Source organism: Stegostoma tigrinum, chromosome 19, assembly GCF_030684315.1.
Source record: "Stegostoma tigrinum isolate sSteTig4 chromosome 19, sSteTig4.hap1, whole genome shotgun sequence".
NCBI classification, from domain to species: Eukaryota; Metazoa; Chordata; class Chondrichthyes; order Orectolobiformes; family Stegostomatidae; genus Stegostoma; species Stegostoma tigrinum.
This window is the reverse complement of record NC_081372.1, coordinates 61162118-61177729: the sequence shown is the minus strand read 5'-3', so window position 1 is coordinate 61177729 and position 15612 is coordinate 61162118. Positions and strand designations below refer to the sequence as shown.

Here is a 15612-nt window from a genome sequence, read left to right as displayed (position 1 = left end):
TTCTAACACCTTGCAGACGACAGACGTGAGACTTACCGGTCTATAATTGCCGGGGATTTCCCTATTTCCTTTCTTGAAGAGAGGAATTACATTTGCCTCTCTCCAGTCCTCAGGTACGACTCCAGTGGAGAGCGAGGATGCAAAGATCTTCGCAAGTGGCGAAGCAATTGCATTTCTCGCTTCCCAAAGCAGCCGAGGACAAATCTGATCCGGGCCTGGCGACTTGTCAATCTTAATGTTTGACAAAATTTTCAGAACATCAGCTTCGTCTATCTCTATCCATTCCAGCATGCACACCTGCTCTTCAAAGGTTTCATTCACTACAAAGTTCGTTTCTTTCGTAAAGACAGAAGCAAAAAACTCATTTAGGGCTTCCCCTACCTCCTCAGGCTCCACACACAAGTTCCCTATGCTATCCCTGATCGGCCCTACTCTTTCTTTGACCATTCTCTTATTCCTCACCTAAGTGTAAAATGCCTTTGTGTTTTCCCGGATTCCTTCTGCCAAGCCTTTCTCGTGCCCCCTCCTGGCTCTCCTCAGACCATTTTTGAGCTCCTTCCTTGCCTGCATGTAATCCTCTCTAGCTTCCTCCACCTTATGTAAGCTACCTTCTTCCTTTTCACTAGAAGCTCCACCGCTCTCGTCATCCAAGGTTCCTTAATCTTACCCTTTCTTGCCTGTCTCAGAGGGACATATTTACTCATCACTCCCAACAACTGTTCCTTAAACCGTCTCCACATGTCTATAGTTCCCTTACCATGGAACAACTGCTCCCAGTCCATGCTTCCTAACTCATGTCTAATCGCATCATAGTTTCCTCTTCCCCAATTAAATATCCTCCCATTCTGCCTAATCCTCTCCTTCTCCATAGCTATGTAGAATGTGAGGCAGTTATGGTCACTATCACCAAAATGCTCTCCCACCACAAGATCTGATACCTGCCCCGGCTCGTTTCCGAGCACCAAGTCTAGAATGGCCTCTCCCCTCGTCGGCCTGTCAACGTACTGCGTTAGGAAACCCTCCTGAACACACCTTACAAAAACAGCTCCATTCAAATCTTCTGCTCGAAGGAGGTTCCAATCAATATTAGGAAAGTTAAAGTCACCCATTACAACAACCCTACTGCGTGCACACTTTTCCAAAATCTGTCGACCTATGCTTTCTTCAATCTCCCTGCTGCTATTGGGGGGCCCGTAGTAAACCCCTAACGAGGTGACTACTCCCTTGCTGTTCCTAATTTCCACCCATACTGACTCAGTAGGCAGATCTTCCTCGACAAAGGAAGCTTCTGTAGCTGTGATACCCTCTCTGATTAGTAGTGCTACACCCCCTCCTCTTTTTCCCCCCTCCCTATTCTTTTTAAATGTTCTAAACCCTGGAACATCCAGCAACCATTCCTGCCCATGAGAAACCCATGTCTCTGTTATGGCCACAACATCATAGCACCAGGTACTGATCCATGCTCTAAGTTCATCACTTTTATTCCTGATACTCCTTGCATTAAAGCAAACACACTTTAACCGATCCCTTGGAGGATATAAACAGATTGGTCCATTGGGGAGATCAGTGACAAATGGAATTTGACCCTGATAAACGTGAGGTGATACACTTTGGAAGAAGCAACAAGAGAAGAGAGTGCTCAATGAACTCCAGTACATTAGGAAGCTCAGACAAACAGAGGGATCTTGGGCTGTTTGGCCACAAATCCCTGCACGTAGTTAAAAAGTCACTGTGTACACTTGCCTTTATCATTCAAGGTATTCAAGAGCTGGGAGGTTATTTTGGAGCTGGATAGGACTTTATTTAGGCAATAGCTGGTGTGTAGTTCTGGTCACAGCACTATAGGTAGGATGTGGTTGCACTGGAGGGAAAAGCAGAGGAGATTCACCAGGCTGTTGCCCAGGATGGAGCACTTCAGTGATGAAGAGAAGATAATAAGCTCAGATCATTTTTTTTGATGCAGAGAGCTTTGAGGGGAGAACCTGATTGCGGCGTATCAGACAGGGTGAAAGCAGCTGTTCCCTTCGGCTGAAGTTCAACAACAAGGGGGCAGAACTGTAAGGTGAAATGCAGGTTTTGTAGAGGGGATTTGAGGAAATTATTTTTCACCCAGAGGGTGGTACGGGTGTGGAAAGCACTGCCTGAGAAGTATTTGAGGTGGGAAACCTCACAACCCTTGAAAAGTAATTGGGTAAGTGCTTGAAGTATTATAACTTTCGAGGGGAATTAAGGTTTATGGGGAAAGGGCAGAAAAGTTGATCATGAGGAATGCTGGATCAGCCATGATCCTATTAAATGGTGGAGTGGGCTTGAGGGACCGAACGAACTACTCTAGTTCTAATTTGTTATGGTCATGGTTCTGTAAGGCTCTGAGCCTAGTGCTAGAAGGTAGGACTAGTGTAGATTTGTGTAGCTTTGGCAGTACAGTTTTGATAAGCTGAAGGGTCTCTCTGCTTTGTATTATTCTATGAATCGAAGAAAAGTATCAATCTAACTATGATTTTCTCTCCTGAGAACATCTAGAATTTCTGCCATGGAGCTCGTGTTCCCAAAATATTGTCCCACCACGCCCAGGCCTGTCTGCTCCTTCCACCTCATTGATTCACTTACCTGACCATCCTCCCCAACTTCACTCATCTGCCCTCTTCTCACTCTACCCAACTACCCCCTACCCTTCCTCTCACACCACTCACCGGGTACTGCCAGATCCCTCCCCACTTTGCTTTAGTCACCCGGGCCTGCCAGCTAGGCTCAAATGAGATTGGCCCCTTGTCTTTGCATCTGACTCCATTAATGGGCATTATTGGTGACTGCATTCAGTCCCAGCAGTGGTCGCCAATCCTGGTGGCACTGTTGAGACCAATGAGCTGCCAGTCACTTGACCTGCTCCCTGCAGCCTCTAAAAGGCTGAGATGTGAATTAGCAAAGCAGAGGTGGTCTCAACCCTGTCTCTGTCCTCAATCCTGCATCAACAATGAGTTGGAGACATGGCCGGGGAGAAGGAGAGTCTATTCCTTGGAGCAATGGAACTGTGCCCCTCCAGAGACAGGGAGCCGCTCACTCTTTCACTCTCTCCCTTTGTCTCTCCCTTTGACTTTCAACAGACTGATGGTCAAAAACACCTTCTCCCAAATTGAGACACCGGGAGATTTTGTACTGCTTTCTGCCTCTTGGTATTTATCAGAAGTCACCTGACACCAGGTTACAGTCCATCGTGTTTATTTGAAATTACAAGATTTCAGGAAATCATTTCAGCTGACGAAGGAGCAGTGCTTTGAAAGTTTGTGATTTCAAATGAATTTGTTGGACTACAACCTGGTATCGTGTGATTTCTGACCTTGTCCGCCTCAGTCCAATATCAGTAACCTCCACATCATCCCAGCATTTATGCACACCTTTTGTTTTGAAGGATCGATCACAGAGTTTGCAATGATAAGCCTGCTCATTAGCACGAGTCTGCAGATGGATCTTCAGGCTGCTGGGTTTCTTAAAGAAGATTCCACATTCCTTGCATTTGTGTCTTTCTGGGCCACAACCTCTCTTATATAAATCATCCACTTGACGCCTATAAAAGGAATTGATCTTTTCAGCATTAATGAGAAACAATCCCAGCAAATGAGCATCACCATCCACTCACAGTTTAATGCAAGCTGTGATGATGGTTACATGACTGTACTGCACTCCACCTTGTGAACCCGCTGGGCTATATTGCAGGAGGTGCCACAATTCGAGTTATTTTGTACAGTCTAAATCCAGAAAGTGCAGCAAACACCAGGCACCAAGCCACAGTCTGAAACAATACAGCACCCCCTCAACATATCAGGATCATTTCCCGCACCCACGGAGAAATAGAAACAGTCAGAAATACAGCAGTCCACTCACCCTGTGTTAGAGCAGCTTGAATATCTGTGCTTGGTCACCATCCTCCTCCTTCCCTGGGTAGTCATCAGCAACTTGGGGGCCAACCTCCACCTGGAGCGGGAGTGCAGTGTAATCGGCAGCTTCTTTAGCTGGTAACAAGTGGAAGGGATATTAATCTGAAGGCTGAGAGTGCACAACAAGAGTGTTTGATACAACTGAAGTGTGAGGAAAGGTAGAACTCCTGGTATAAAAGGGACAGTAGTTATGTGAATATGAAACTGGCTGAGTAACAGGAAATAGAGAATAATGGCCACAGGCCATTTTTCAGTCTGGAGGAAGGTTTGTAGTGAAGATCTGTGGGGTCAGTATTGGGTCTCTTGCTTTTCCTGATACATATTACTGATCTAGATCTTGGGAGAAAAGGCACAACCTCAAAACCTGCAGAGTGTATGAAACTTCAGAAACATACAAGCATAAAAAGTAGAAAAAGGAGTAGGCCACTTGGCCCTTTAAGCCTGCTCCACCATTCATAACGATCATGGCCGTTCCTGCTTCCCACCATATCCTTTGATCCCTTTAACCCTAAGTGCTATATCCAATTCCTTTTTGAAATCATACAATGTTTTGGGTCTTGACTGACATCTGTAGTAACAAATTCCAAAGGCTCACCACTCTCTGGGTGAAGAAATTTCTCCTCGGCTCAGTATTAAATCATTTAGCTTGTATCCATACCTATTAACCCTGGTTCTGGACTCCCCTGCCATCAGGAAATCTTGCTGCATCTACCCTGACCAGTCCTGTTAGAATTTTATGGGTTCTGATGAAATCCCTCCTCATCCCTCCAAATTCCAGTGAAGAAAATCCTAACTAATTCAGTCTTTCCTCAATCAGTCCTGCTATCCCAGGAATCAGTTTGGTAAACCTTCACTGTACTCCCTCTGTAGGAAGATCAAAACTGCACATAGTACTCCAGGTGTTGTAACTTCTTCAGAAAATGAGTCCTGACCCGAAGCGTCAACTTTCCTGATCCTCTGACGCTGCCTGGCCTGCTGAGTTTGTCTGGCTCCTCACTGTGTAATCACAGCATTCTAGGTGTGGTCTTATCAATGTCCCATATAATTCAGTTGTCCCAACTCCTGTACTTAAATCCCTCAGTATGGAGGCCAGCATTCCATTTGCCTTCTCCACTTCCTATAGCTGCATGCTTATTTTCAGTGACTGATGTACAAGGACATCCAGATTCCATTGCAGAATCCCCTGTCTCCATTTATAGCCATTCAGTTAATCATCTGCCTTCCTGTTTTGTCCCCAAAATGGGTAACTTCATATTTATTCACTGTCTACCATTTGGAAAAAGTCTTATTTATTCCAACTCTTTGTTTATCTATTCTCTATACATTGCAGTGCACGAACCCCAATCCAATGCACTTTAATTTTACAAACAAATCTGGAACTTTGTCCAAAGAATTCTAATAGATTTGTCAAGCATGTTTTCCCTTTCGTAAATCTATGCTGAATCTGTCTGATCCTGTCACTGATTTCCAAATGGTCAGCTATTAATTCTTTTATAACAGAGTCTAGCGTTTTCCCTCCTACCGATGTCAGGCTGACTGGTATTTAATTTATAATTTTCTCTTTTCCTTTCGTTTCTTGAATAAAGAGGTTACATTAGCTGCCCTTCAACTGTTCCAGAGTCTATACCATTTTGGAGCATGACTACTAATGCATCTAATATTTCTAGGATCACTTCTTTAAGTTTCTGGGACATAAATGATCAGGCCCTGGGATTTATCTGCCTAGAATCCAATCAATTTGCCCAACACCATTTCCTTACTAATACTGATTTTCTTCTGTTCTATCCTTTCACTAAACCCTGTGTTGCCCAATGTTTCTGGCCTGTTATTTATGCTTTCTTTTGCGAAGATGGAACCAAAGTACAGGGGGTCCCAATTACAAATGTTTGACTTACAAACACTCGTACTTACAAATTCATTCCCACACAGGGGTGTAATTTTAAATATCTAACACATGAACACTTCCCGTACTTACAAACATCTGTATTATATTGTTCAGCACTGTGATCTGACTTGTGTATAAATCAACTTGTGGATATTTGCCAAGACTTGCGAATGGACTTAGAATCTGTTCAGGACAGCCAGCGTGTAGTTAGTTTGTCAGTCACTTTTTTGTTCTCCATTAGTAATCCCTCTTTTTCTGTTTTGAAGGGACCTACAATTGTCCTCATTAATCTTTTTGTCTCTGCATGCCTTTAGAAACTTTTACAGTCAGTTTTTATGATTCCCAAGCTTACTCTTGTACTCTGTTTACCCTTCCTTTATCAATCCCTTTATCTTCCTTTACTGAATTCTAAAATGCTCTCACTCTCAAGCTTGTTGCTTTTTCTAGCCAATTTGTTTGGATCTTTCCTGGATCTAATATTATCTCTAACTATGTAAGCCATGGTTTGGATATTTGCTTTACATCAGCCCAGACAGGAATGAATGACAGCAATATAATAAATGCACATTTTAAATTACCATTACCATTCATCATCATTCCTTTAAGTATTGTAAACTGCAAGGACAGTGTTCTATTTTTTATTCATTCATAGGATGTGGGTATTGCTTGTTGTAATGATTGTAACAAGGTCTGTTAGCTGGACAATATAGAAAATGAGTTCCCTCATTGGGGTTGTTAATCTGGATGAAATACCTTTCTGGATGGAAATTTGTGTTAATTGTAGACAACAAACCCCAACTTGGTCTACTTAAAGAGGACAAGGCAGTATTTCCCATAGATCTGGGCTGCATTCAGTGATGAGCTCTGACACTAAGTGCTTATAATTACAAGTTAGAGCCCCATCTGGACGGCCAAGTAGTGACTGCGAATGCATTGACCTGCGTCCCATGAGCAGACAGCCACAAATGAAAGCATGTGTAATGTCATTACATTTCTGGGCAATGCCAGTCACAGCTGACAATATCAGACTTTGGGCACAGAGAGGTCCAGTCCCTTCTAAACTGAAACAATGAGTATTAATGGGGGAAAGTAAAGGGCAGTCACAAATGAAATTAAAATCTTTTTGGTGCCGGAGAGACCAACTCACGGTAGTGGACAACATGGGGAGTGTATGGGGAGTGAGAGTGATTACCCTGAGCAAACATCGCAGTGAAATACTGGCTGAACTCCACCAAAGTCATCCAGTGGTTTAGAAAATGAAGATGTTGCCAAGGAGTTAAGTCTGGTGACCAGGCTTGGATGCAGACATAGCTGCATTGGTGGGGCAGTGCCAAGGTGTCAACACAGACAAAATATTACCACCAACAGCTCCCTCACATCCATGTTTCCCTGGGAATAGTCAGGTAACCTTTAGACTCAGTTTCACGTTGACTATGCAGGTCCTTACATAGGCTCAATGTTCTTAGTCATTGCAGATCCTCACTCAGAGTGGTTGGGCATGCAAAGGGCCCATTCATCAAACATGGGGGCAATGATAGAAAAACTGCGTATATCTTTTGCAATACACAGTCCTGGAAGTGTTAGTCACAGAGAACGGTCCATCGTTTATCAGCAGGGAGTTCGGTTATTTTTAAAATCAAATGGGATTCCACAAAAAAAGGACATCTCTATATCACCCATCATCCAATGACCTGGTAGAAAGAGCAGCAAAAGCAACTTTGAAGGCTGGCTTGAAGACACAGCCTACAGTCTCACTAGATACTAAGCTGTCATGGTTCTCATTTGAATTTAGGACCACCACACGTACAAGTGCAGGGATAGCACCAGCACAGTTGCTAATGGCTGGAAGACTCCACGACAGGTTAGGTCTGATCCTCCAGAACCTGACAGGGAAGGGTGAAACAGACTCAGGAACTCCAATGCTAGACACAAGATTCTGCCAAACAAGAGAGACAGTTTCACACAGGGGATGAAGTGCGGTGCAAGAATCATGGAATTGGCTCCACATGGATAAGAGGCATGAGTGATGCGAGATAGGACCAGCTTCATGTAAAGTTCAAGTGGATGTGCCAGTCCTAAATAGGCATGTGGGCCAAAAGCAAGCTGTGAATTCTCAAACAGCAAAATGTACCCTGTCTCTCGGAGCCTTCAGAAAGGCTATGGAATCTATGGGTTCACCCTCTTTGTCAAATTTTGTCAAATCCCCTGAATCATAGATGGGCATGATGGAATTATCTGCATTTACTCTTTTGACTCTAGAAAAAGAGAGGTAAAGTCTACCGAGGCACTCTTGGCGCAAGAGATGAGCTCTCAAGTATTACACACTGCTCGCATCACACAGTCGGAGAAAGCTGACCCAGTGCTAAAACATCCCAGGAGGTCCTCCAAGAGAAAGGACTGGACTACGTCAATGGACTCAGAAGGGGAGGGCTGAAGTGATTTGTGAAGAGGTCAGCCAGGTGGACCTCACAGAATATGAGTTCCCTGATTGAGATAGTTAATCTGATCCAGTCAGGAAACCCTGGCCAATACATAAAAAGTTTGAGATACTGACACTTTGGTACCTGACACTGTATGTGGCAGTATCATTGTCCATGACTAATTATTTGTAAATAAAGAGTAACTTAGCAATGGGACACTGGCTTCTGTGGAGTTATATCACTGGCTTGAGCCACCCTGTTATCCCTAAGTGCCCAGAGAGCAGTTAAGATTCAACCAAACTGCTGTGGGTCTGGAATCACATGGAGGCCAGACCAGGTTAAAAAGGGACTTTCCTTCCCTGAAAGACATTAGCAATCCAGGTTTTTATTTCCTGACAATGAACACTAGGTTCATAGTAATCATTAGACTGCAAACTCCACACAGACAGTCACCCGAAGCTGGAGTCCAGCCCAGATCTCTGGCATTGTGAGGCAGCAATGCTAACAACTGAACCACTGTGCCTTCCCTTACTAGTAATCAGTACAATTCTAAAAGTAATGCAGGACTGGAAGATGCTAGGTATATATGTGCACACATCAGTAAAGACAGCAGGACAAGTGGTAGGAGCAGTTGAATAAGCACACATCATCCTTGGCTTCAATAATGTTGTTCAATCAAGGAGATGACGTTGAGTTTGTTTGAGACACTTGCCTAGAGGCTAATCTGTAGCTTTATAAGCACTGGTTAAGCCCCAGCTGGATTACTATGCTTAACTCTGGGCAATGCACTTCAGCAAGGAATCTGATGACTTGGGCAGGTGAGGAAAGGATTTTACCAGATGGCACTGGGATGGAGGGGGAAGGGTCACAGCTATGTGGAGAGATTGCAATTGATGAGGTTAGAATCGGAGATTTGATGGAATAAGGAAGATGAAACGGTTTTCAGCGGTGGGATGGTGGGGAAGCAGAGAGACATATTACAAACTAAAATACAGAGGGGGAGGTGTGGGAAAAATGTTAGTCACACATTGATTTACTGTGGTCTGGAATGTGCAGCCTGATTCAAACTAGAAATGTAAATACTATGTAAAGAAATTAATCCAGGAGTGAAAGATAAAGTGAACACAACCAGAACTCGAGCAGGCAGACAAGTTACGTTGTATGGCCCAAACATTCAAAATAAATTTTCAGCCACAGAGTATCCTGGGACCAACAATGGGGAAACTTAAATTGGATTGAAACTTTTGTTTTTGTTATACTGGATTGAGATCAACATAATTAATTAATTGCTAACAATTTATTGCTTCATGAATATATATGCAACCGTGATTATGTGATTGAGACATTGTTGTGTTTGATAGGGCAAAACCTAAAGCCTCTACAAAGATTTTTAATTTAGGCAAAGCAGACATCAAGACAATGAGACACTTTCCTAAGAAAACAAGCACCAAATCAAGACTAGAGAGCTACCAGCATCAATTTAAATTAAATAAGAGTAATGAAAAAAAACATGGCAGGGAAAAGAGATAAGTTCACAGTACCAGACAAGAGGTCAAGGGGCTCATTTGAACAAAGTTTTCAGTCGATGAAGAGGAAGAGATAAGGTGGCTTTAGGAGAAAGTATTTCCTGAGTTATGGAGCTGATAAAGACAGGAGATAGTTGAAAACTTGCAGCCAGATATTTTAGAGTGAAATTCAGAACCACACATACACATCAGGAAGTGACAGCCTCTTTACACCTGATGTTCGAATCCTCCATTGTCCATAAGGTTATTGAAAGTGGATCAGTTGTTGCATTTAAAAAGGGAAAACCTGATATGGTTGTACGCATACACAGCATGAAGAGAGAAACCTAAACAAGCATGATTGGACAAATGGATCCTATCTGTATGGCATCATTCTGTGATGCGATAACATACTACATCAGAATCTTTGAGGACAAAATCAGTTATCAATTTCAGGAAGTTACTGACCACAGAGGCATGTAATCTAATTCACTTTGTGAAATCAGTGAGTTGAAAGACAGTCCAAAGACTACGGCTATGATTATTCCAATGACTTCAAAATAAGTTGTAGCCAGCCTAAATATGACAATAATATAACAGATGCACTGGAATACAAGTCCCACACAAACTGACTCACACTCGGGTACTGGACCCACACACAGTGATTTTCATTGGGATACAGGTCCCACACAAACAAACTCTAATTTGTGTATAGTTCCCACACACACTGAGGTACGGGTCCACATAAAACGATTTTTACACTGATATGGATCCTACACGCACTGACTCTTACTGTGGTACCAGCCCCACACACATAGTGAATCTCAATGGGATCAAGTCCCATAGAAACTGCCTCTGACTGTGGTATAGGTTCCATGTGCACGTGCACACACGCACATGCACACACCCAACCCTACACACTCTGACACACACACACATTGACACATACGCACACAGAGATATGATTCCACATAATCTGACACTTACTAGGCAATGTGTTCCAAGCACTGACCTGACTGGCATATATATATTTCACTCACTGCCCATACTCCCTGACACACACACAAGGGTATGAGTTGCACATGCAACGACTGTTACTGGGTGACGGGGCCCACACAAAATGACTCTCACTGAGGTACATGTCCCACACACACTGACTCCCACTGAGTATGGATTCAACACACACTGATTCTGACTGGCGGTACGGGTTGCACTAACAGAAACTCTTACTCAAGTGTATGTGTCACACATACATTCTCACTTGGGTATAGGTTCCCCCACACGGACACTCACTAGCCTTCAAGTCCCAAACATTCATTGACTCTTATTGAGTTATGGGTCTGTTGTAGACTGATTTTCACTGGGTCATGTCTGGCAAGCATTGGCATGCACTGGGGTATGGTTCCCAATATCAATGACTCTCAAATGGCCACGAGATATACACACTGTCACTAGGTACAAGCTCCGCATCAGTGGCACTCACTAGGGCGCACACACACACACACACACACACACACACACACACACACACACACACACACACACACACACACACACACACACACACACACACCAAATGGCTATCACTGGGTTGCAGATCCCATAGAAACTCACTCCCACTGAGGTATGGGTGCATTCTCACTGGTTCTCACTTGGGTATGTGTCTGACATATTGAGACTCTTGGAGACATGGTCCCAAACACACTTACTATCACAGAGGTATGGGTAACACAGACTCTGACTCTCACTGGGGCCATGTCCTACGTACACTGACACTCACTGGGGTATCAGGCACATGAACTGGCTCTCACTGAGGTGAGGTTCCCACACACACTGACTCTCAATGAGCTATGAGATACACACACTGGCTGACATAGGGGTCCTGGTCTCCCACGCACACTGACTCTTGCTGGACTAAACATTCCACAGACACTGGCTTTCACTAGGACATAGGACACACCCAGTGGCTCTTACTACGCTATGGGTTCCAAATACACTGTGTTCCAATAGGGACGAGTCCCACTGGCTCTCACTGGGGCATGATCCTACACATGCTGACTCTCACGAGGGTAAGGGCACCAGGCACACTGACTCCCAATGGGATGTAGGTTACACAATCTTGACTCCCAATGAGTATAGATCCCACTCTCATTGGGTATATATCGCACACAACCACTGACTCTCACTGGGGTACAGGTGCGCCAGAGACATAGACGTTCACTTGGGTTCGGGTCCCTCCCATGCCTTGAACCTCACTCTGCACAGGACCCACAGACATTGAATCTCACTAGGTACGGGTCCCACTGACTCTCAGTACAGTGCAGGTCACTTATGCATGTATTTATACTGGGGTATTGCTCCCTCAAACACTGAATCTCATTGGGATATGTGGCACATAAACACTGACATTTACTGGGATACAGAATATAAGAACATGAGAAAGAGGAGCAGGACTAGGCCATCTGGCCTCTCGAGCCTGCTCTGCCATTCACTAAGATCATGGCCGATGTTTTCTTTGACTCAGCTCTGCTTAACCGCCCAATCACCTAAACCCTTAATTCCTTTACTGCTCAAACATCTATCTTTGCCTTAAAAACATTCAATGATGTAGCCTCAACTGCTTCACTGGGCAGGGAATTCCACAGATTCACAACCCTTGGGGTGAAGAAGTTTCTCCTCAACTCAGTCCTAAATCTGCTCCCCCTTATTTTGAGGCTATGCCCCCTAGTTCCAATTTCACCAACTGTGGAAACAACCTCCCTGCTTCTATTTTATCTATTCCCTTCATAATTTTACATGTTTCAATAAGATCACTCCTCGTTCTTCTAGATTCCAATGAATATAGTCTCAGTCTGCACAATCTGTCCTCATAAGCCAAACCTCTGAACTCTGGAATCAACTTAATGAACCTCCTCTGCACCCTCTCCAGTGTCAGTACATCCTTTTCAATTAAGGAACCTAAACTGTACTCGAGGTGTGGCCCCACCGGCCCCCTGTACAACTGCAGCATCGCCTCCCTGTGTTTAAACTGCATCCCTCTAGTAAAGAAGGACAATATTCCATTTGCTTTCCTAATTACCTGCTGCAGCTGCAGACCAAATTTTTGTCATTAATGCACAAGGGCACCCAGATCCCTCTGCACAGCAGCGTGCTGCAATTTTTCACCATTTAAATAAAAGTCCATTTTGCTGTTATTCTTACCAAAATGGATGACCTCACATTTGACAGCATTGTACTCCATCTGCCAGACCCTTGCCCACTCACTTTAACCTATCCAAATCCCTCTGCAAACTTTCAGATATCCTGCACACTCCGCTGTACCACTCATTTTACTGTCATCCTTGAACTTTGACACTCTTAACTTGGCCCCCAACTCTAAATTATCTTTGTAAAATCTAAACAGTTGTGGTTCTAACACTGATGCTTGAGGCACAACACTAGCCATGGAATGCCAACCAGAAAAACACCCATCCATCCCAACTCTTTGTTTTCTGTTAGTTAACTAATCTTTTATCCATGCTAATACATTACCGTAATGCCAGGTACCTTTATTTTATACAGCAGCCTTTCGTGCAGCGTCTTGCTGAAGGCCTCCTGGAAATCCAGTTACATCACATCCAGCAGTTCCACATTGTCCATCACAGCTCCTGACTCTCATTGGGATAGGGATCCCACACAAACTGTCACTGGGCCACAGGTTCTGCACCAACCCATTTAATTTACATATGGATCCGACTTACTCTCGCTGGAGTACAAGTACTCCCACTGGTGTATGGCTCCCACAAACATTGACTTCTCATTGGATTACAAGACAAACAAACAGTGACTTTTATTAGGAAAAATGTTCCTGACTGTTACTTGGATATGGGAATCCACACAAAATGGGGTACAGCTCCCACACACATTGATTCTCACTGACCATGAGTTCCTCCCGTGGATTCACGTCAGGGACCCGGTTCCACGAGCAGTAGTTGTCACTGGCACAATGCCACACCCACAGATACTCACTTGGGTATGTACATATGATGAGGAGGCGATGGCGGCCCAGTGATATCATCGCTTGACTGTTAATCCAGAGACCAGGGTATTGTTCTGGGAGACCTGAATTTGAATCCCACCAGGGCAGTTGATGGAATTTGAATTCAATAAAAGTCAGGAATTAAGACTCTAATGATGACCATGAAACCATTGTTAATGATTGGAAAAACACTGGGGTATTGGTTCCACAATGCACTGACTCATACTGGGGTACTTGTCTGACAGGCTCTGACTGTTGATAAGATGGAGTGCCACACACACTGACTGGGGAATGAATTTGACACACATTGATACTCACTGAGATGAGGTCCCCTGCACACACTGATTCACTGATTCCGCAAAAACTGACTCACAGTGGTAAATGGGTCCCATAAACACTACCTTTCACTGGTATCTGGGTCCCACACTGGAGAATGTGAAACATAAGCACAGGCTTTTACTGGGATACAGGTTCCACAAATACTGACTCTCACTGGAATAGGGGCCCCATACAAAATGACTGACACTTGGATACAGCTCCCTCCCACACAGGGTCTCAGGTCCCACACAAACACTGACTCTGACTTGGGTACAGATTCCACACATGATGACTTTCACTGGGTTATCGGTTCTATACAAAAGGACTATCGTTGGGGTACGGGTACACTCTCACTGACTCTGTCAGGGGCTCTGTCCTATAAACACTGACACTCACTGGGATGTTGGTCCTATACAAACCAGCTCTCGCTGTGGTACAGGTGCACTCTTACTGACTTTATTGGGGTATTTGTTCGATACACACTGACTCTTACTTAGATGTGGCCTCAAACACAATCTCACACTGGTACGGATCACACAAATGCTGACTCTCACTGGGATATGCGTCACACTCTGGCTGTCACTGATCTCACTGGGGCAGGTAGAGCTAGATAAGTATCAGTGGGGATATCTGGGGAGTACGATGAGGTGAAAAAAGCCATCTTAATTCCAAATGAGCTACTACCAGAAGCCTACAGACAACATTTCAGTAATCTTAGCAGGGAACCTGATCAAACATAAACAGAATTTGAAAGGATCAAACAAAGTAACTTTGATAAGTGGATAAGGGCATTGAAAACATATGACACTCTTGGAGAAACAATTTTTTGGAGGAGTTCAAAAATGCACTTCCTGAAATAGACAATAGACAATAGGTGCAGGAGTAGGCCATTCAGCCCTTCGAGCCTGCACCACCATTCATTGTGATCATGGCTGATCATCCACAATCAGTATCCTGTTTTGCCTTATCCCCATAACCCAAATAGTAAGAACTCATGTGGGAAAAACAGAACGTCAAGGCTGTAAGATTAACAACAGAAATGGCAGATGTTTATGAATTGGATCATAATTTAAAGGCTGTTAACCGACATCAATTTCAATCAGTGAGGGATAGAAACTGGGGAAAAGAGAAATCCTCAGGTAGTAAGGGAACAGCAGATCTCATTGAAGATAATAAAGATAATCCAACACAGGGTTAAAAAGGAAATCCATGAGGGGGAAAGAGAAGTAAACAATCTCAGGTGCTTTCACGGTAATAAAGTAGGCCACATGAAGTTGCAATGTTGGTGGTTTAGAAAAAGCAATGGCAAGACTGATGTGGGAAAACAGGATAGGCCAGTGAGTTTTGTTCTAGTGGTAAAGGAATGCATAGTGGAAGCTAGAAAGCTGCACCAGAATGTACAAACTGGTCAGAGAGTGTCTGAGAAGGAAGAGCCAGATTTCTTCAAAGAATTTGCTTGTGTTGGTAAGGTTTACTTATGTATGCCAGGAGGAGCAGATAAAGAAATTAAAATGTTAAATGATACGTGAGC

At 43.9% G+C, this 15612-nt stretch overlaps 1 protein-coding gene across 1 annotated transcript in view; it reads right to left on the bottom strand.

Moving 5' to 3' along the window:
• Positions 1–15612, bottom strand: part of LOC125461608 (zinc finger protein 40-like) — a 51328-nt gene that overhangs the window by 18070 nt on the left and 17646 nt on the right. Inside the window, exons 2-3 of the mRNA XM_059652657.1 lie at positions 3883–4010; positions 3396–3565 (exon numbers count right to left, since the gene is read on the bottom strand). Of these exons, the coding sequence (XP_059508640.1) occupies positions 3396–3565; positions 3883–4010 (298 nt within the window). The remainder of the gene's footprint in view (positions 1–3395; positions 3566–3882; positions 4011–15612) is intronic.